Source organism: Coccinella septempunctata, chromosome 4 (genome assembly GCF_907165205.1).
Source record: "Coccinella septempunctata chromosome 4, icCocSept1.1, whole genome shotgun sequence".
NCBI lineage: Eukaryota > Metazoa > Arthropoda > Insecta > Coleoptera > Coccinellidae > Coccinella > Coccinella septempunctata.
In genome coordinates this window covers 11,404,384-11,423,683 of record NC_058192.1, presented here as the reverse complement: position 1 = coordinate 11,423,683, position 19,300 = coordinate 11,404,384, and the positions used below count along the sequence as shown (strand labels likewise).

Genomic DNA, 19,300 nt, shown 5'->3' with positions numbered 1-19,300 from the left:
AAGTTTTTCTTGAAAATAGCTTTTGAAAAAGTGTTGTGAGCTTTTGAACCTATTTGTTTGCCCTATAGTAATTCAAATCATTTACCCTTTCAGGTAGGGAGAGTTTCTCTATCAACAAAGAAGTAGAGGATAAAGTTACCGAATTAGAAGCAAAAATAGTAGCACTAGAGAAAGGAGGAAAACCAAGGCGAAAGCATAAGAGAGATAGAAGTAGCGACAGGAGTTCTCCCATCGATGACAAATCCCTGCGTCGTCTTAGAAGGAAGAGTTTAGATAGCGCCACAGCTTCAGAATCCATGAAACTGTTGATGAGACTGAGTACCTTAGAATCCAAAGTAACAAATATCAATGTTTCGACAGAATCCTTGAACGTCAGTAATAGTGTTAGCGACCTTAGTAGATTAGACGAACAAAACGACTCCTTGGACACCACCAGACTCGAAAATATAATTCTAGAGGCCAAGTCTAAGCTATGTGAGTGTTTGTACCAGTTGAATATATTGCAGAATAATAAAAATAAAAGATCCGCAAACTACCACGCCGACAAATTGGGTCTCTTGGAACATCACCTGAATGAATTGAATGAAATCTTGAACAACTCAAACAGCATAGTTAGCAGCGCGGAAATCGGAGTTATACAATCTTCGGCTGATTCGGTAGTTAAACAATTCGAGAACATACTGGTGGATAAACTGAACGAAATGTACGAGAAGAAGAAGTATATGGTTGAAAATAACAGTTACGATACGAAAGCTAAATTAAATTATCTCGCGGAAAAAATAGCGTTCGAAAATATCGTCATCGGGAGAATCCAAGAGGCATTCAACATTGCAACAAATGGGGAAGCATCGTGTGACAGATTGATTGACAAGGAAATCAAGGAGACTGCACACTTGATAAATTCCCTGAAGAATAAGTTCAATGGTAAAAATCTCATGCAAGCTCCTGAGTCGAAGACGAGTGCCGAATACCTATCGAGAATACTGGCTAAGGCGCTAATTTCTGTGACCCACGGTTTCAAGAGCTTCAAGAAACAATTCAGCAACGCGCATCCATCGCTGCATCTACTGATAGATGAGCAACAAAAGTTGGAAAATCAATTGTCAGTTTACAAATCCATCAAGTTGCCCCAACTAGCTGAAGCCTTAGCGTCTGAAACGATGCATTTAATTTCTGATAAGGCATGCATATTGAAGTCGATTACAAACGAAACCAAGCACCAGTTCACTCAAGCTACGCGAGAAAAAGTGAATACCGAGTTGATTCAGGCTGAAATCAACCATGTTCTACTCAGAGCAGCCCAAATTTACCAAAGCAACCTGAACTCGGATAATAACTATTTCTTCAGCTTCTTCGCCTCCGAAAGAGCAGCCTTGGAGCTATGGGCGGACTCCGTTGAAGACTACCTCTACGACGAGATCAGCAGGAACATCAACGAATTGACAGAATTGTATCAGAACAGTTTAAATAAACTCCAAAGACAGAACTGGCGACGAAAGTTAGAATCTGAACGAATAAGCCTCAGTTCGAGCACGCTGTTGAATGAATTCGCCGATATTATAGCCCATAAAGCTTTGATAGACGCGCGTATAAACGTCCTATCGGGAAAATTCGAAGCCCATCAGATAGACAGAAATGCAAACATGGACAACCTCTTGAACAACATGATTAACAGTGAAGAATGTTGGTCTTGCATTGAGAACCAGTCAGTACATATAAGCCAAAGTTTAGAAGCTGAATTTTTGTGTATGATAGATAGATTTAGTAAAGATTGTTATGCTCTGGTGGAGAGACCGGAGATTGAAACAGTTTTAGGATATTTGAATGATATTTCGAGTGAGATTGCTCAACTTCAACACCAAGCTAATGTACCTGTCAACGCCAGCATTTTTAGGGACTGGAATGATGTATGTTCAAAGTGTTCTGAGCTGAGGGACAAGTTGACACAGATTCGTTCGGCTTTGAAAAACACCACTTCAACAAACATGTGAGTTATCACCATTTATTTATTAGATATGATATGGCAGAAATAAGTCTGAATGTGTAATATGAATGAAAATCCCAGTAAGTAGAGGTTGTCGAGATTACATTACAATGCTTTTTTCGTGATCTTTTCTGCAATTACTAACGACATATTATGTAAAATCGAACCATTAGAATTCCGTTAATAAATCACTGGTTCTCTGGGCTATCAGTACAGAGAGTAAGGTATACTTTACTATGTCTTAAGGAATAAATGGGGGATGGGGGTGGTATTTTGTATAGTCATGAATTATCAGCGAGGGAAAGGATTGCGACAGTGGAAATCGGTTCATAATATTCTGCATGATTAATGCCCATGCCAATTCTCAAATGAATTGATATGTTCTGTTAATTCAAATATTCTTTTTTTTTTCATTTCAGGCCGGATGTCTCGAATGTGCAACGCCCAGTCTATCTGGGGGCTGAATATTTGTCTCAAGTAGAAAGTTTACGATCAGCTTACAAATGCGTTCTAGCTTCGTGCAAAGATACCCACCAGGAAAGTGATATCGAGCAATTGAAATTACTTTGTGAGAGGGTTCTTGTAGCGATGGAACAGTGGCACCATCGGACAATTCAGGAGATGCGGGAGAAACACAGCCAGGAGTTGGAAATGTTGCGACAGGAAAAAGAACAGGCGTTGCAGGAAGAAACGCAAGCAACGTTAGCGGCTTTGGATGCCATGAGAAAGGCGCATGAGGCTGAGGTTCAGAAGGAAGTGGCGAAGTTCAAGCAGGAGTTTGCTAGGCAACAGAGAAACGAAGTGCTGGAACTATCGGAAAAGTTGTCGGTTAAACGGCTGGAAGCGGCGGCACTTTCTGAACAGTTGGGAAGCGCTTCTAGGCAGTTGGCGCATGCGCAGCAACATATTCTAGCTTTAGAACGCAATCCGCAGCTTTCGAAACTCCAGGTACCTAAATTTTCATATGCAACCAATGTTTTCGTGGAATATTCAAACTTACTTACCTTCCAATTTCTTTCAGAACTGAAGAAGAATGTCTGTGAAAAGTAACATAACTAGTCCAAATAATCCTCATTCATACCAGTGTTTATTGGAGCAGTACAATATTATCATCACCGTTAATGTACAGTATTTGCACCCTTTTTCGTACCTTTACATTTTGTTTTATTGTTTGAATTTGTCTACTTGTAATAATTTTTCCTTTCTATTTATTTACCTCATTGAATGTTGATGTATTCTTATTTTGTAGGTGTACAAATGATATCCAATATAGTTTTATGCAATTAGATATTGTTTATATGATTGTGTTGGGTTTATATGGAATGTTTATAATATTGAAAGAAAATATATAAAATAAAATATTAGTCTCGGTTTATTCATTACACATCTATCACATATCATTTGAAAAATCAATAAATCACAAAATTCGAACCACCATTTCAAAGCCTTCAATATAACTAAAACTAAAAAATATGGAATGAAATAGGCAAGTTACAATCTTAAATTTTTTAAGTAGGCTTTTCTCACTACTGCATCAATTAATTCTTCTGAATAACAAATTCCTGAATGATAAGTCACGAAAGTTTTAAGTTATTCTGTATTAATATGGTGAGCATTTGAGCTTAGCATTTGGATTTGATTATTTGAAGTTGGGAGATCTTTTCATTATTATCAAATATAAATTCGTTTAAAACAACTAAGAGTATAATCTTACAAATTTAAATGCACAAATGTAAACATATCACAATTTCATTGATGACAATTGAAATCAACTTTCTAATATCTAAAAAACATAAATGATCAAGTCAGAAATCATTCAATTAAATATTGAACGTTACTTTGCTTGAGTCATTCGAGTTAAAATATTAAATTAGAAAATATGTCAATAAAAAATATCAAATTCACATAAAATTCAGTACATAAAATAAATAAAATCCATAGACTAGGAGGAATATTCGAGATTAAAATTGGTTTTTCCAATCAGAAGCTTGTACAATACTTGAATTAAAATCAATAAATAAATGCCGCGAAGTCTTATCAGTTAAGCGCTTGAATACTGATGTAATGCCACTTTTCCTGTAAAAATTACATCAACTATTAATTTCCTCAATCCAAAAAAAACACGTAAAAAGCTTGACCGAACAGCAAACGAAAATTGAATATATACTTATACTTACAGTAGGTAAAACGTCCCAGCCAGAACCTGCTGGATTACTAGGACATATTCCAAGCCTTCTCACAATCGATCCGCCGTCTGTCACTGCCCAAACTCCAACACGCCCCACACTTACTTGTTTAAAACATGTAGTATGCGTACCTGAATCTATAAACAAACACTGTTAATCTCAGAAATCAGTCCTTGTTCCAAAAACTCACTCAAAATGGGAGGTCCAGCAATTATTGTCTGCCAATGGGTGCCCTCAGGATTGTTAGAAGAAACCTCTTTACGGACATGGAGTCTTCCTAAATGATCCACTGCCCAAACTCCTATGGTGTTAACTGATATTTGTTTCAACTCTCCACCATTTGGTGGTTGCACGCTCGCCCATTTTTCACCTTCCAATTTGTCTTCCGTTATTCCAATCCTCACACACGCACAGCCTTTCTTCTCTGTTGCCCAAACTCTATCGAAGGGACTGCAGCTTATGCTGTTCAAAGGTTTATCGGAACTTACATGCTCCCAGCCATTACCCTTGACGGAAAAAACATCAATTTATATGGCGATACGTTCATATTATAGAATGGTGATTAAGTAGAATAAGACTAAATATTCACCATTGGATTTTGTTTGGACACGCCCACTCGTACGATTGGTTGGCCACCAGAAGCCAACGCCCAAACGCTGATAACTGTATCCATGTCATCTCTGACAGGCGCAAGGGATACGTCTAGCAGTTTTGTGTGTCCGAGTTCTTGCCATGGACCAGTTGTTGATACAGCGCACCTTCTATACCAACGTCTCCTCCTGCATCAATTTCATTATACAATTCATATATACTATAAATTATATTAAAATGTCTATGTTTAATTTTCGAATATCTGACTTTTTTTAGGTTATTCGCATGTTATCTAAACATAATCAACAATTTTTGACTGTCGGAAAGAGGACTATTCAATAAAGGCTTTAGACTACCAGAAAAAGGACAGAACAATAGGGTAGAGCCAACTGAAGAAATGCATTAAAAAAAGTTAAAGGAAATAAGTAAAGTTTTGTAAAGGAAATATGGTGGGCACAGCTAGTTGTGAATGAATTTCATAGGCGACTCACCTTACGTAATCAGTGAAATTTTTACTGGCATGGTAAGTAGCAGGAAAATCGACAGCGTACTGCCACCCATCCTTGTCTACTCCACCCGGCACATGGTAATCCACCATCCAATCAGATATCCACTGCCAGTGTTTCGACTGAAGTTTGACCTGATCTTTAAGACGTTTTTGCTTACCAGAAGCATCACTCCACATAGGTCTATCTGTAGGTAGGCCTTTAAAACATAATATAGATAGATTTAATGAATAATATCAGTTTTTTCAATTATTATTCCTTGTGTTTCGAATATTAGGAGAGAAAACATATAAAAAAGTTCAAGAATAATTAAATTACAAATCTATTTGATTCATCTGAAATCTGTGCTTTGATAAATAGTTATTTCATCAACAGTCATGAGCCTTACCTGCTGAAGCAAAACCTGTAACAGGATTCCATCGTTGATTCTCATAAACCCTGTAATCCTGGGAGTCTGTCATAGGATGTACATTATGGCTCTCCATATTACCCAGAAAACCCCCACCCCAACCTTCAGTGTACACCCAAGCGGTCTGATCGTGTCCAATTGCCCATGTAACTCCAACGTTACAACTTTCGACTTTTCGGACATGACCTCCAATCTGTCGCCAAAACACACTATTTGGATCAATGATCATTTCTGGGCTCTTGATCACTAATCTAAATGGCTGCAATCTACCCCAAATACTCAAATGGGACACCGCTTGAGGCGGCAGTCTATGTCTATATGTACAAAATTTCTCATTATTCACGGATATGATGTAAGCATCTTCAGATGTTTCTATCTTAAGGGTGAATTCTTGTCCTTTAACAAAAGGCATGGCGCCTTCCTTTTCCTCCTTACCCCATTTGCCATCGATCATAGTGTTCCTCACAACACAATTATCGCTAAATCGAGGATTTATGTGAAGAACTATGTTTTCAAATTCGGTGAAAGATTTACTTTTGAGCTTGTACGTGCTTTCCGCTTCTAAATTGATTCCTATTCGTTCAGCATCGTCTCCTACACATCCAGATAGTGTGATAATAGCTCCTGGTAAACATCCTGGACAAAAAAGTGTTATCGAATGAAGATCATCAGCCATAATATCTCTTACCAACTCTCAAAGGTACTTTGATTGGTGATTCCTTTCCACTAAGATCATACTTCTGGACATAAAACTCGTCTTCTCTGAGCTGATGCTTCTCAAGCTCTGTAGGATCCCAAACGAAAATGTCCCCCAATTTAGTAACAGCCCAAACACATGAATCGCTAGGTTTACCTAAAAGTATAAACGTTATTTATATGGGTCAGAAAAAAATTATGTAATTAGGCACCGGTAATGTGGTGTATCTTTGAACAAGTAGTATGCAGATGAGTTTGCCATTCTTCCAACAAATTGTCGCTAGTGAATTGAAGCTTCACAACTGATGGAATCAATCTAGGAATATATAAAGCCAGCCTAGGATTACCCGGCTCGGTGCAATTTTGTATACATGTGATTTCACTCAAACTGAAAGATGTCTGGAAAAATAATAATTTTATTTATTATGGTCAGCATAAGGTTTCAATGGAAATATATGTTTTTCGAAACTCCAGATTACTCTGATTGTATTTATGTGACAGTTTTCGGTGTCGCCCACCGAAGTAAGTAGATTTGGAGCAACTCACCATAGTTGAAGCTCCATCGGGGTTTAATATAGTCAAAGTCCCATTATTCTGCAGCCACTCCAATTGGAGAGAACAGTCAAGAAAAGGCCTTTTCTTCATACTGACCCTCGCTTCGCCGGTTTGAACCCACGAAGAAGTATCGACCGCCATTTCATATGAATCGTATTTTTCTGCATTAGGAATCCTTTCCTTCAAGGAGTCCAGAATTTGTTTGCGCCACGGCTGATCTAACTCTTCAATGCTTGATCCTAAATGAAATTCGGTTAAATAAAAGATAGAAGATGGGATCCTCATGATACAAAATGTTATGGAGATTTCTCTGAAAACATACGTTCGATAGAAGAATTAATTTTATTCTGAATAATTCAGAAACCTCCTAATTATTTCAGTCTTGAACTTTATCACCGATGTAATTGTCATTCCAAGGTTCACAGTTATTAGTTCAACAACTATGATGGGAAGTCTACCTTGAAAGTTCAATATAAATTCAAATTCAGATGATCAACTGAATTATTTTTCATTACTTACTCCATCAAATTGAACGACAAAACAAAGCGAAAACAATTTAGAGGTAATTAATTCGTAATATCGTGGAAAATAAATGATGGTGCACAAAACTTTCATGGTAAACTAACTACAGTCTCGCGTTGTTATGAGTATTGATGATAAATGTTTGGTCGGCAATTAGGAAATGGTAAAAAAAAAATTACTGCTATTGTTGGTCCCTTCATAAGTCGGTGTATCCGAAAATCTAACGTTTGAGTTCCCGTTTTTCACGTTAAATTCATATCAATTTTATTGCATCGTTTATTCATTTCAGCAAGACCATGAATTCAAAGTCAGTAGATCAGCTTAGAAATCCGTCAACAAAAAACTACCAAATATGCGCCTCACAAACGTGTTGAATATTCTGACTGAGCTTTTTTTTTTCATTTAAAAGGTGGAGGAAAATATTGTTTCGCAATATAATGGTTATGATGTTCCTGACAGTAACTGCCTTGATAAAATAAGCAGGCTATAATAATTGTGGATCATTCGAATGTTGTATGTAGTGACTTTGATCCAAGAGGAACCTCCTTGCTTAAATTTGTGGACAATTAACTTTCCACCTTAAGAGTAGGCTTCAATTTCTAGGGACAGCATAAACCTTTCACCTGCGTGAATGTACATCATGATTGTAAGACCGATAATAACTTATTGTATGCCAAGGCGACTCAGAACAGTACTAGGAGAGTCCTTGATAGAATACAAAAGCCAGCCTAGCTTATTCGCAATCTTTTTATTATATCCTGACACAGGATATACTTGTTAAATCCCCAACTTCTGACAATCAGTTTGAATAAAGGAAACTCTAGAAAATATCGCGAAAAAACTAATACTCACCATTTCCAATAGTGAACCAATTGGGGGTTTGACCGTTCTCTATGGTACAAGCCCCAGCTTCAACCCAAGACCAGGGCGCCTCATATTCGGCCCAGCCCAGTTCCTCGTCATCGGCAAAAATACAGGAATCCTTGCTGCTCCAAACGCTCTCGTCGGCATCGGCACGCGCCTCGACGCCTACCACGGATCCGACGGAATGGACCGGACTCCAGGCTTTCGGGTTTTTCGGCTGTGACTCGAATTTCGTACTTAAATCGCCTACTGGAAGAGAGGTGGGAACTGTTGGTGCTGAATGAGACTGTTCATTAAAATCACAGAGGGCGGAAGATTCGTACATGCTACTCGGCCGACTCTGCAATTCGGGAAAGCAAGAGAAGGTGTTAGTTGGCACGACATTATCCATACCAGTGGTAGAAATCAGCAGTACTTGACAGTCCGAGCTACTTCTAAAGGCCAAACGAACAGGAAATATTGAAGGATATCGAAATTTTTTTGATTGACGAATATCAGATTGTTATAGGTCAGAAAGAACATCTTCTTTGCCACTACGACCAATGCGATGTATTGTGGCTACAAGGTGGCTCTGGAATTAGCGAAACTTCACTCTCCAATCCTATACCTTGAGAAGATTAGATGTTAAAGTGAACACTTTCTGAAGTACATATTCATAATTAGCTGGAGCACCCTCAACAGATAAAGTCTAAACCAATTATAGACACTATTGTCAGCTAGAGCATTTGATAAGTTGTCTCTGAGTGACCTGAAAACCATATGAGTTTCCCTAATTGGGAATCGAAGCGCCTTTTTCAGACTAGGCCAGTAGTTTAGACAAGAAGAGAATAATTTAGTACCAAAAACACCAGCTACTGTCCTGCTTGACTAAATTCACACTAAAAATTACTAGCTATTTGACTACACTACTAGTCAATTCTGAACAAAGTTTGAGGCGGCTGTTTTAGCTACTAAATTACTCGCTACTCAACTAAACTACTGGCTCAGTCTGAACGAGGTTTAAGGCTGAATTATGTATCATTTCATTGTCAGTGATCAGATGAAGCTTGGGTGTCTTGAAATTTTAGTTAACCTATAAATCTAATTATATTTGAGGTGTTTTTTACGGTTCTGAAACAACTTAGTACTAACTCAAGTTACAAAAATTTACACTAGGCAGCGAACGGTAGAGTAATTTATAAAAAAATCTACCTATTTGAGCACCTTCTAAAACGAAGAAATCTACTGAAGATTTTTCGTCAAAACTCAAAAACTGTTTTTCCGATGTCTGCCAAAATCAATACGCTTCTTAACATCGTAGATCTGTATAACCCTGCCGAAATTGAGCTTGAAAATTGCGACTTTCAACGTGTCCACAATAGTAAGGGGACGCATAACAAGTACCTGAAGGCGCTAGCGCTTGATAACAAGTTGATGACAAATTCAAAGGAGGATAAGTTTCCATAAATAAGCAAAAGTACTTCTAGAGCTAGATGAAAAATCAATAAGCCTAAATTCTCACCAGCATCTGGGTACTACGATGAAACCTATCCCTATTTAGACTAGCATTACTACTGGCACGGCTCACTTGGAGAGGCGCTGTTAAAGTTTTCCATCTTTTTCCTGTGAGATCAGATTGTGAAACTTCCGTCCGGAAGTATACCCTCCTATCATCGGCGCCAATGCCAAACACCTGATCATTAGTACAAACTGATATAAGGGCCATCTTTCCTACCATTTCAATCCAACCTGAACCTATAGCTAGATCCTCACTCATTCCAGCACCTTCTCCTGAAAAACACAGGAACACATGTATAGAAATTAAACATCCTGTTTGTATCATATTTAGAAATATTACCTCTTACACCTTTTCTGAACCACACTTGTTTATCTTGTGTAACTGCCCACACTGCATTAGTACCAACAGAAAGTTGAATTATTTTCAGAGTGTTTGTTCCCGGATTTCTTACTTCTACCCAATTAGTCCCTTGTAAATTATCCCTGGTAACTCCCACTCGTACTATAGCCCTACCACATGCTAAAGCTGCCCAAGTTAAACCTGTAGGACCAACATTCAATTGAACTACTTCATTTCCAAGTGGAACAGCTATCTCAGTCCATCGAGTCCCTTCAGGTGATTTAGTGCTTACTCCAACTCTGAACATAACCTAAGAATTTTTTTTAAATTAATTTGTTTGATTATGAGTTCAAGTGCGTCTTGAAAAGATGACACCTAGCATCATTATCATTTGTCCTGTATATTCAATGAAATAATTTTTCAGTTATGAATGCTCATAAGTTGTTTAAAACAATCTACAAATCAACTTGGTCCCCTTTCTCAGGCTTGTTATGAATAAATATTCATGTATGAACAGAAATATCGATATTCAATCAACATACCCTATTCAAAGAGGTAATAGCCCACACTAGCATGGTCCCTTCTTCTGCTCCTGCTACGTATTGTCCCCCAACAGAGACATCTATGAAAGGTTCCTTAAAAAATAACGAGCCCTTCTGTAAACTGATTTAATTCCCAGATATGTTGAATAGACTTAAATTAAAATGTGTCTTTCGACTCCCATGTATAATCAATTGATATTGTAGATGACAGATATATCCAGATACACTCAAATAAGCTATGAGAACTTACACTTGTAGCATCTTTATGAAGAGGTGCAATAGCACACCAAGAATTCATTGCACTGTATCTCCTAGATCGAACCCATAACCTCCTTCTTACACAGCTGGTCCATTGTTTCTTTGGATGATATTGTGTAGGAAAATCCATGGCATAAGTCCATCCATTATGATCTAACGGTTGTCCATCTAATGTTAATTCAATCTTCCAATCGCCTTCCCACTGCCAGGCCATTGATGGTAGGCGAATTTTATCCATAGATCGGTCAGTAGTTCCATCAGCATTTGAAAATCGGAATCTATCAGTTGGTAGTAATTTGGATGAAAAACCCTCAATTGGGTACCACCTCTACAATATATTTTGGTGAGATTGAGAATATGCCAATGAACACCTTCAAAAGTCACCTCATTTTCATATGATTCTTCTCTAACTCTTATAGGAACATCCAAACCATGAACATAAACATAAATTTGATGATCACCACCGACTGCCCATAAAAAGTGAGGTAAGGCAGACAGTTTCTTGAACTCTTGTCCAGCATATGGCAATTCTCTCCAAAAGGAGCCTGTAGTTGAGAGTGTATGCACTCGTCCTTCATTATTTATTCCAAATAAATGAGAACTAGGCATTCTTCATGCAAATTACTATGTGTGATATTTATTGAAGTTTCTGTAAAACCATATCCCTGTCTTATCTGAGTCGAAAATGAAAAATTCGCTGTAAGGAGATGACAAATAAGAGAGAATGGAAATAAGAGTCCTTATATGTAAGTGTAAATATTTGTTATTAATTATTAACAAACACTGAATTTTGACAGCGACTTGAACACTCAACATAACCTAATTTCTAGCATTTGACATGGAAAATTTTCTATGAACTATTTTAAAAATTTAAAATAATTCTCATTTACCCATAATTTTAAGAAAATGAAATATGAATGAGCAAAACGAAACTAGTACTAGAATAGATGCAGGATGCACCAGGAATTTGCCTTTCATTTAAAATGATGGGAAATTACATTAGTTTTATATTTTAATGATTTTATTGAATCAGAAAATATAATGAATATGCTTAAATCTATCTTAAAGTAATCCAAGTGATCTTTCCACCATAGCATGTGGTTGCCCCATAACTTCATTGAACTCTGGTTGGTTGAAAATGTCTTCAGGTCCAATATCAACATCTCTTCCCTTCAGAGTATTCAGCATTAAATTAGAGGATGGCAAAAATGGAAGATGGCCAATCTTTTTGGCTGCTTTGAGTTCCATTCCAATTCTCAAAGGAGCATGTAATCCTTGAGTGTTACGGAGAATAGTCATATCTAGGTTGTGACGATGTTTTGAATACTAAAACAGAGATTTCCTCAGATATTCACGAAAAATATAAGTATGAATTTAAATTATACGTTTTGTTCAGAAAGCATCAAGGGATGTGGAACATCTGCACAAGCCTGTGTGTTTGCCAATCCATTCAACATTACATCTGCAACTTCATATTCCCTATGTTTTTTGCAAGTTGTAAGAGGTGTCTCAGGCTTACATTTCACAGGGGGCATTGAGAAACTCTGAAATGAATGTTTCATAAATAATTGCATAAACAACAGCAAACTCATCTAGTTTTATAAATCAAATTATCTTACCATTTTGAATTGGTATATGTAACTTTTCTGAAAGAAATTGAAGATTTGAAAAGTTTCCAGTCACGATAACCTTTCATTAAACGTCAAAAAATTCTAATCTCAAATAAACTACCAGTGAAAAATTATCAAGAAGATGAGTAGTTTTGATGAGTAGTAGAGCGGAAGTAATAATTCTATCTTCTGCAAGTAGCTCCATTCTTTTGTTGACAAGAAAAAGTAACCTGGAAAAAACATTCAAATTTCTTAATAATTTTATTTTATTATAAAATCTTTTGAAAAATAAAAGTATTTACTACGATATGGAAGCTGGAACTTCTGCCTCTTCACAATCAATTGAAGATTTAATCGAACAGAAATGTGACACCAAGCAATTATTACTTGAATTTGAACTTCAACTTTTACTAGATATAATGCATAAAGATGGTTTAGTCATTGCGGCAAAGTAATTTTAAATTACCCGTTATGAACTGAATGAATTTCACAAATTTGTTTATTTGTAGGGGCATAAATATGGATTATGTATTACTTAATCTCATGAAAGTTTACTGCGATGAAGGTAACTTAGTGTTTGTCATGAATGCTACCGAACATGAAGAAAAATATTTCATTGAAAAGATTAACGATCCCAACATGCATAATAACCTCAATGCTGCATCTACTTCAGACAACAGGTAACGACAATCCTGTACATTGAGAAAAACAATTAGTATTTGATGTTATTTTCTAAAAACTGTTTGACTGTAATTAGTTTCATTTTATACTTACAATCTTCCTGAATTTTAATATTCCTTATAGGGGGGATATGTACTTGTCTGGTGGTATACATTTTGTTAGTACTAGGATATTAGTTCTTGATATGTTGAAGAAGAAAATTCCCATTGAAAAAATAACTGGTATTATAATATTGAGAGCTCATAAGATATTAGAAAGTTGTCAAGAGTCATTTGTATTAAGGCTATATAGACAAAATAATAAGGTCAGTTATCCTAAATTGATTGAATAACTATTGATATTTCGAAGTTCTCTTTCAGACTGGTTTTATAAAAGCTTTTACAAATAGCGCTCAGAGTTTTACAATGGGATTTGGCCATGTGGAAAGGATAATGAGAAATATTTTTGTCAAGGAATTATATATTTGGCCAAGGTTTCACTCCTTAATAATAAGCAGTTTAAAAAGAAATGAGGTAAAACACATGAGCTCTCAAATTTTTGGTGGCCCTGACTGGTAAGACTTCCGTTGATTCAGATTTCAATGTGATATATTTTTTAGCCCCTAGTTATAGAATTGCATGTTCCAATATCAGAAAATCTACAAAAAACTCAAACATATATTTTAGAATTGATGAACCTTACAGTTAAAGAATTGAAAAGAATAAATAAATCTGTAGAACTAGAGGTAAGAATGGAAAAAATTTAGATCTATATTGATAAACTGATAGTTTCGGTAATTTCTAGGAAATCACAACAGAAAATTGTCTAACCAAAAAATTCCATAAAATTCTACAATCTCAACTTGATCTTATTTGGAACCAGCTAAGTACAAGAAGTCGTCAGCTCATATCAGACTTGAAAACTTTGCGTCATTTGATTATGTGAGTCATTTTTGGATTAATTTGTTTTTATATATATTGATGAATTTGCAGCTCAATGTTATATTCAGATCCAATTTCATTCTACTCTCTTCTTTTGGAGTATCGTAAGGCAGAATATGCACGTAATAATAATTGGGTGTTACTGAAGCCTGCAGAATTATTATTTTCCCATGTTAATTCTTTAATTTTCACAGGAGATAGAGGTATAGATTATCAAATGATTTAAATAATTTGCTTATTCCAGTTATTTCAGAATTCAATCCTGAATTGTGCCCTAAATGGAGTACACTCATTGAGGTATTGAAAGTTGAGATACCTCAAGATATAATGAAATCGAATTCTGTTGACAACAAAATTCTTATACTGTGTTCCGATAGGAAGACTTGCTACCAGTTAAATGAGGTGATTTGAAAGATATTTCAATCTTAATTTCACTTTCATCTGTACATTTTCGTTTTAAGTTGTTAAGAAATGGCCCCCATCATTACCTGTTCTTTATGGCTCTCAAAAAAGGAATAAGCTTCAAATCATTATCTGACAAGTTCAAAAATTGTGGTGACTTGAACATTGCTTCACCAGATGAAACAAATCAGAAGAATTCTAGCAATAAAAGGAAAAAATTGAAAGGAGAGGTAGAAAAAGAGGAGAAAGAAAGTAAAGATAAGGAGGTAGATGAAAGTGAAAACTCAGAGGACATAGGCGAATACAAGGAGTCCTATATTTTGACCATGTCACAATCAATGATTGGTGATGAGAGTATAACGAGTACTAAAGAAGAGGAGTCTTTTGTTTTCGAACCATTTTCACAGGTGAGGCATCAAAAACATTTCAAAATAAAGTCTAATTTCTTGTTTACAGCTTGAAAATATAAATATAACTCAGTTGGCTCAGGCTGCTCAAGCAGCTCCCACTATCATAATTCAAACATTCAAGGGCGCAGAAAATTATATAAATTTAGAGAGAACACTGGACGTAATAAACCCTAATTATATTGTCATGTACCATAGTAACATAACTGCCATTAGAGAAATTGAGGTAAATTTTTTATCTGGTTTCGTGTTGTACTGTTAATGGAACAGTCTAAAATGATTGGTGCCTTGAAATGATTTTCAGATGTATGAGGCTCACAGAGAAAAGGATAGAAAACTTTTGATATATTTTTTGATACATGCAGGAACAGTGGAGGAACAAAGCTATTTGACGGCGATGAGAAGGGAGAAGGAAGCCTTCGAATTTCTCATAGAAACAAAATCTGTTAGTTTCATCAAAATAACTAATAAGCATCTTTGTTTTATTGTTCATTCTTTTATAGAAAATGGTTGTACCAGAAGATCAAGATGGAAAAACTGATAGTTGTTTGAATTTACAAAATATCAGTACTCAGATTATGGAGAAAAGTACAAGAAGGGGTGGTAGAGAAGAAGAACCTAAAACGCAGCATATAATTGTAGATATGCGAGAATTCAGAAGTGAACTGCCTGTTTTGATACATAAAAGGGGGATTCACTTAGAGCCTTATGTAATAACGGTAAGTTGATCACAAAAACATTACTTATGTGTTCAAGTCAGTTTAATCTAATTTAAGGGTTGTATTTCAGGTGGGCGATTATATTTTAACACCCGATATCTGTATAGAAAGAAAAAGCATATCTGATTTAATAGGATCATTGAAATCAGGTAGACTCTATCAGCAATGTACCCAAATGTCTAGATATTATAGCAAACCCATGCTACTTATTGAATTTGATCAGAATAAAGCATTTTCATGGCAGGTGGAGTAGCAGATAATTTTTTCTTTAAAAAATTGAAAATGTTCATTCATATTGCAGAATTACTCATCAAATTTGGAAGGATACAGTTTTGATCAAGTTCAACAAAAACTTTTACTGTTAACTATCCATTTTCCCAAACTCAGATTGATATGGAGTCCGAATCCTTATGCCAGTGCACAACTTTTCGAAGAGCTTAAGGTTAGAGATTATTAAAAGTAAAGTGTGAATTCAATACTTCGTCATTTTCCTAGAGAAAAAGTCTATGAAATGAATAATTTCATTATAGCAAAACAAAGAACAGCCAAATATAGAATATGCAACAAGTATTGGGGACGAGCAAGATTTCAACATAATAGAAACTAAATATAACTCGGGAATATATGATTTTGTGAGAAAATTGCCAGGAATAAATTCCAAAAATATCGACACTTTCTTAAGACGTGTCAAAAATATGGAAGGTGCATTGAAACTGACAGAGGTAAAAACACTCGATTTACATTCAAAACATTAATATATTTGTAACAATTTATGCAATTTGTATTCTCTTTATTTTACAGGATGAATTGAAAGACATATTGGGGAATACCAATGATGCAAAAGCTTTTTATATGTGTTTGCATGGAGAGCACACACAAGATGATGACACTAATGCAAAGAAAGGGAAGGGAAAATTCAAGAAGGGATTTAAATCAAAATAAAGTTTTCGTCAATATATAATTTATTCATTTTGCGAATTAACAGCCTTCAATATACTTTTTATATCGAGCTAATCGAAATCATAATCAATTTTGAAGGAATCATTATGAGATATTATATATCGTTCATTCTTTTAAAATCATTGTCGTCGTTCCAGACGATTTGAATGCAGGCTTAACCTGCGGTATTGCTTTGAAAATAATAATACATGAAAAATTATACAACGTAATTATACTTAGTAATAATACAATACAAATTTTTTCACACAAAATCATTTTTTTATCGTTCATTTGATGTAACCTGAGATGTAGTACTTATTATAATTGAGTTGAAATACATTGAAGCATAGAGCAATCACGTTATGAGAAAAATTCTTTTCTTATACATGTAAAGTAGGAGCAGTGTATACTTTATTTGAAGTAAAGTACATGTTTTCTAGGAGTTAGATATATTGATTTTAGGATTTTTAAATTCTGACTATGTTCTATATATTTAGTTTAATAATTTAATACCACATCGAGAATTATGAAATCATGTGTTGAATAATAATTTTATTCAATTCACATATTTCAATAATAAATGCATGAAAATTTTTGGAAAGCCTCGAGTATAAATTCAAAGAAATCCACTTTGTCATAAATGACCCTTATATCAATCTGCAAAGATTGATAATTTTCACATTAAATCAAGCATCAATATCTATAATATCTTAGTGGATTTAAGATCATTCCATTACATAAAAACAAAACTTAAAATAGATCAAAAATGATCTTTGCAAAAGCACCTGATTTTGAGTTTATGAATGAACACAGGAAACTCCACTATATCATGGCAAGCTTGAGCTTAATATGGAATAATTGCCTAAATATCTTTGGCAAAATTCACCAAAGCAAAAACCTTATCAATGCAGGGCACTGAAAAATATTTAATACTGGTTGTAAACAAACTGCCAACACATTTTCCTACTCAAAAAGGTTGTGAATGATAGTCTCTTCACATCTATAAATTTTTGTCATATACTATTGATATATCATGAAAATATCGGACATAAGTAGAATTCTGATATACGTTAGATACAAATTTAGAAGTAATTTGAGACGTTCTTTTTTAATTGAGCTACTTCACATTTCAATCAGAATCAATACTATAAAATTTTTGAATGAGCAATACTTATGTCAATATTTAAAAACTAAAATACAGTAGAACCACTCTAATCATCACTCCATTAGTTGGATGGTGTGGTGGATCCATTGAATGTCACCTTCCAAACAAATGAACCATACTGATTTCTCAGCATAAAGTTTATTTCTAATTTTCAATAAATAAGGTATATAATTTACCTTGGACTATCGTCTTCTCAAATGTGTATGAACTACAAAAAATAAAAATTTCATACTTTTGATAATCTGATTTTTTTTTATGTAACGATCAAACTCTTAACGTTCAGCAACGGATTAGTGAGGTTTTACTGAAACTTTATTCCATTTCTGTTTAACCAATAACTGAGAAGAGGAAAAATAGGCATATTATTTCAATGACAAGAGATCACGATCCTCATAAATTTTCTGAATTCTATTATATATTTCCGAAGTTATCTCTAGTGTTTCTGGTAGTATCTCCTCAGCTTTTTTAATGTTTTCTTCATTACCACAAACCTATAACATATATTAAACCATATATTCTTTCAAATTATCCACAATGAAGAAAATACATTATTAGTTTTCAACTGAGCAAATTCGACAAATATGTTTAATGAATAAGGATTTACTTACATTAGAAAGTAACTGATGCTTGGTAGGTAAAGTATACATAGCAATTTTAGCACCTGTTCTCACTAGAAAAGAGTGGTGGTGACCTAAAGTATCGTCATATGCTTTAACACAAGGCCCAGATGTACTCTCATTTTCCTTCAAATCGTTAATACTTTTCAAAAATGCTTGAATAAATTCCAAGCTTCTATGGAGACGAAGCAACGTTCTAGATCCCGAAACATAATCATCCTTCTCCAAAAGATTATGTTCCTTTTCATATTCCACCATTTTCAGAACAGTTGAGAAATGATGGGCTTCATCAGGCTTACTCAAAAAATCTCTCAGTATACTCATTTTTCCAGCAAGTTCGGACTTCACAAAACCAAAAATTGTACCCAGCAGACAAAAGAATCTGAAATGCAATTCTCGAAATGTTCCCTTCGTTTAACCAAGCATAAGGACTGAAGGATTATGTTTACATACTTGTTTAATTCATCGAAACTTTTCAAATATAATTCTAGGTTAACGTCGTCATCTTCTACCTTGGCTAATCTGAAATTATCACGAACAATTTCCAAATCGAAATATGAATTATCGCTTTCCATATTGGAAAATATGGAAATTACTTTAGGGTCAAAAGGTTTGCCTTGGTCTTCCTTCACTGGACGTCAGTTCAGCACAAAACACGTCAGGTCGGGTTGTCTCTGCGTCAGGTTCATGTCAGGTTAAAGCAAAGATATTACACATGTAATATCTTTGGGTTAAAGTTTAGAGACTGTCAGATGCTGTTTCTTTTGAGCTACAACTTTTGTGCTCTACTGCCGAAGAATAAAAACTCGGAGAGATGTAGTTTTTCGTCGAAATACCATCGTGATTCTATTCGAAAAGAACATTTTCTTTTTCATAACTTGAAATGAGAT

At 35.1% G+C, this 19,300-nt stretch overlaps 5 protein-coding genes across 5 annotated transcripts in view; 2 read left to right on the top strand and 3 right to left on the bottom strand.

Annotated features, from left to right (window-relative positions):
• Positions 1-3,348, top strand: part of LOC123310696 (protein outspread) — a 128,442-nt gene extending 125,094 nt beyond the window's left edge. The window contains exons 9-11 of the mRNA XM_044894308.1: positions 94-1,987; positions 2,404-2,932; positions 3,006-3,348. Coding sequence (XP_044750243.1) covers positions 94-1,987; positions 2,404-2,932; positions 3,006-3,011 — 2,429 coding nt within the window. The 3' untranslated portion in view covers positions 3,012-3,348. The remainder of the gene's footprint in view (positions 1-93; positions 1,988-2,403; positions 2,933-3,005) is intronic.
• Positions 3,334-11,944, bottom strand: LOC123310697 (tectonin beta-propeller repeat-containing protein). The gene is made up of 15 exons (XM_044894310.1): positions 11,335-11,944; positions 10,943-11,278; positions 10,693-10,785; positions 10,151-10,460; positions 9,815-10,083; positions 8,302-8,653; positions 6,919-7,166; positions 6,585-6,771; positions 6,365-6,529; positions 5,656-6,312; positions 5,253-5,466; positions 4,760-4,949; positions 4,361-4,676; positions 4,162-4,307; positions 3,334-4,060 (listed from the first exon to the last, which is right to left on the bottom strand). Exons 1-15 carry the CDS (start codon positions 11,557-11,559, stop codon positions 4,022-4,024), a joined length of 3,747 nt encoding a protein of 1,248 aa, XP_044750245.1. The 5' UTR covers positions 11,560-11,944; the 3' UTR covers positions 3,334-4,021.
• A 5-nt stretch (positions 11,945-11,949) lies between these two features.
• On the bottom strand, positions 11,950-12,731 carry LOC123310705 (proteasome maturation protein). The gene is made up of 3 exons (XM_044894323.1): positions 12,570-12,731; positions 12,336-12,494; positions 11,950-12,276 (listed from the first exon to the last, which is right to left on the bottom strand). The coding sequence occupies exons 1-3, from the start codon at positions 12,570-12,572 to the stop codon at positions 12,013-12,015; spliced, it is 426 nt and encodes a 141-aa protein (XP_044750258.1). The 5' UTR covers positions 12,573-12,731; the 3' UTR covers positions 11,950-12,012.
• Positions 12,732-12,762: 31 nt separating this feature from the next.
• Positions 12,763-16,650, top strand: LOC123310698 (DNA repair endonuclease XPF). Its single transcript, XM_044894311.1, has 16 exons — positions 12,763-13,011; positions 13,070-13,240; positions 13,365-13,545; positions 13,601-13,753; positions 13,840-13,965; positions 14,025-14,161; positions 14,213-14,364; positions 14,415-14,563; positions 14,623-14,970; positions 15,020-15,196; positions 15,275-15,415; positions 15,474-15,689; positions 15,760-15,933; positions 15,991-16,131; positions 16,220-16,411; positions 16,491-16,650. Exons 1-16 carry the CDS (start codon positions 12,869-12,871, stop codon positions 16,629-16,631), a joined length of 2,742 nt encoding a protein of 913 aa, XP_044750246.1. The 5' UTR covers positions 12,763-12,868; the 3' UTR covers positions 16,632-16,650.
• Positions 16,634-19,100, bottom strand: LOC123310701 (ceramide-1-phosphate transfer protein). The gene is made up of 3 exons (XM_044894317.1): positions 18,864-19,100; positions 18,402-18,792; positions 16,634-18,284 (listed from the first exon to the last, which is right to left on the bottom strand). The coding sequence occupies exons 1-3, from the start codon at positions 18,983-18,985 to the stop codon at positions 18,156-18,158; spliced, it is 642 nt and encodes a 213-aa protein (XP_044750252.1). The 5' UTR covers positions 18,986-19,100; the 3' UTR covers positions 16,634-18,155.
• Positions 19,101-19,300: the final 200 nt, after the last annotated feature.

What these genes read in the sequence shown, in the direction of transcription:
- LOC123310697 (XM_044894310.1), bottom strand. Translation starts at nt 11,559, where the DNA reads ATGCCTAGTTCTCATTTATTTGGAATAAATAATGAAGGACGAGTGCAT. An exon ending in CCGATGGAGCTTCAACTATG is followed by an intron (nt 6,772 to 6,918) that starts GTGAGTTGCTCC and finishes TTATTTTTCCAG; the next exon opens with ACATCTTTCAGTTTGAGTGA. An exon ending in TGTCCAAACAAAATCCAATG is followed by an intron (nt 4,677 to 4,759) that starts GTGAATATTTAG and finishes TTTTCCGTCAAG; the next exon opens with GGTAATGGCTGGGAGCATGT.
- LOC123310705 (XM_044894323.1), bottom strand. An exon ending in TGATGCTTTCTGAACAAAAC is followed by an intron (nt 12,277 to 12,335) that starts GTATAATTTAAA and finishes TCTCTGTTTTAG; the next exon opens with TATTCAAAACATCGTCACAA.
- LOC123310698 (XM_044894311.1), top strand. Translation starts at nt 12,869, where the DNA reads ATGGAAGCTGGAACTTCTGCCTCTTCACAATCAATTGAAGATTTAATC. An exon ending in ATAAAGCATTTTCATGGCAG is followed by an intron (nt 15,934 to 15,990) that starts GTGGAGTAGCAG and finishes TTCATATTGCAG; the next exon opens with AATTACTCATCAAATTTGGA. An exon ending in AACTTTTCGAAGAGCTTAAG is followed by an intron (nt 16,132 to 16,219) that starts GTTAGAGATTAT and finishes ATTTCATTATAG; the next exon opens with CAAAACAAAGAACAGCCAAA.
- LOC123310701 (XM_044894317.1), bottom strand. Translation starts at nt 18,985, where the DNA reads ATGGAAAGCGATAATTCATATTTCGATTTGGAAATTGTTCGTGATAAT. An exon ending in AGTTTCGATGAATTAAACAA is followed by an intron (nt 18,793 to 18,863) that starts GTATGTAAACAT and finishes ATTGCATTTCAG; the next exon opens with ATTCTTTTGTCTGCTGGGTA. An exon ending in AGCATCAGTTACTTTCTAAT is followed by an intron (nt 18,285 to 18,401) that starts GTAAGTAAATCC and finishes TATATGTTATAG; the next exon opens with GTTTGTGGTAATGAAGAAAA.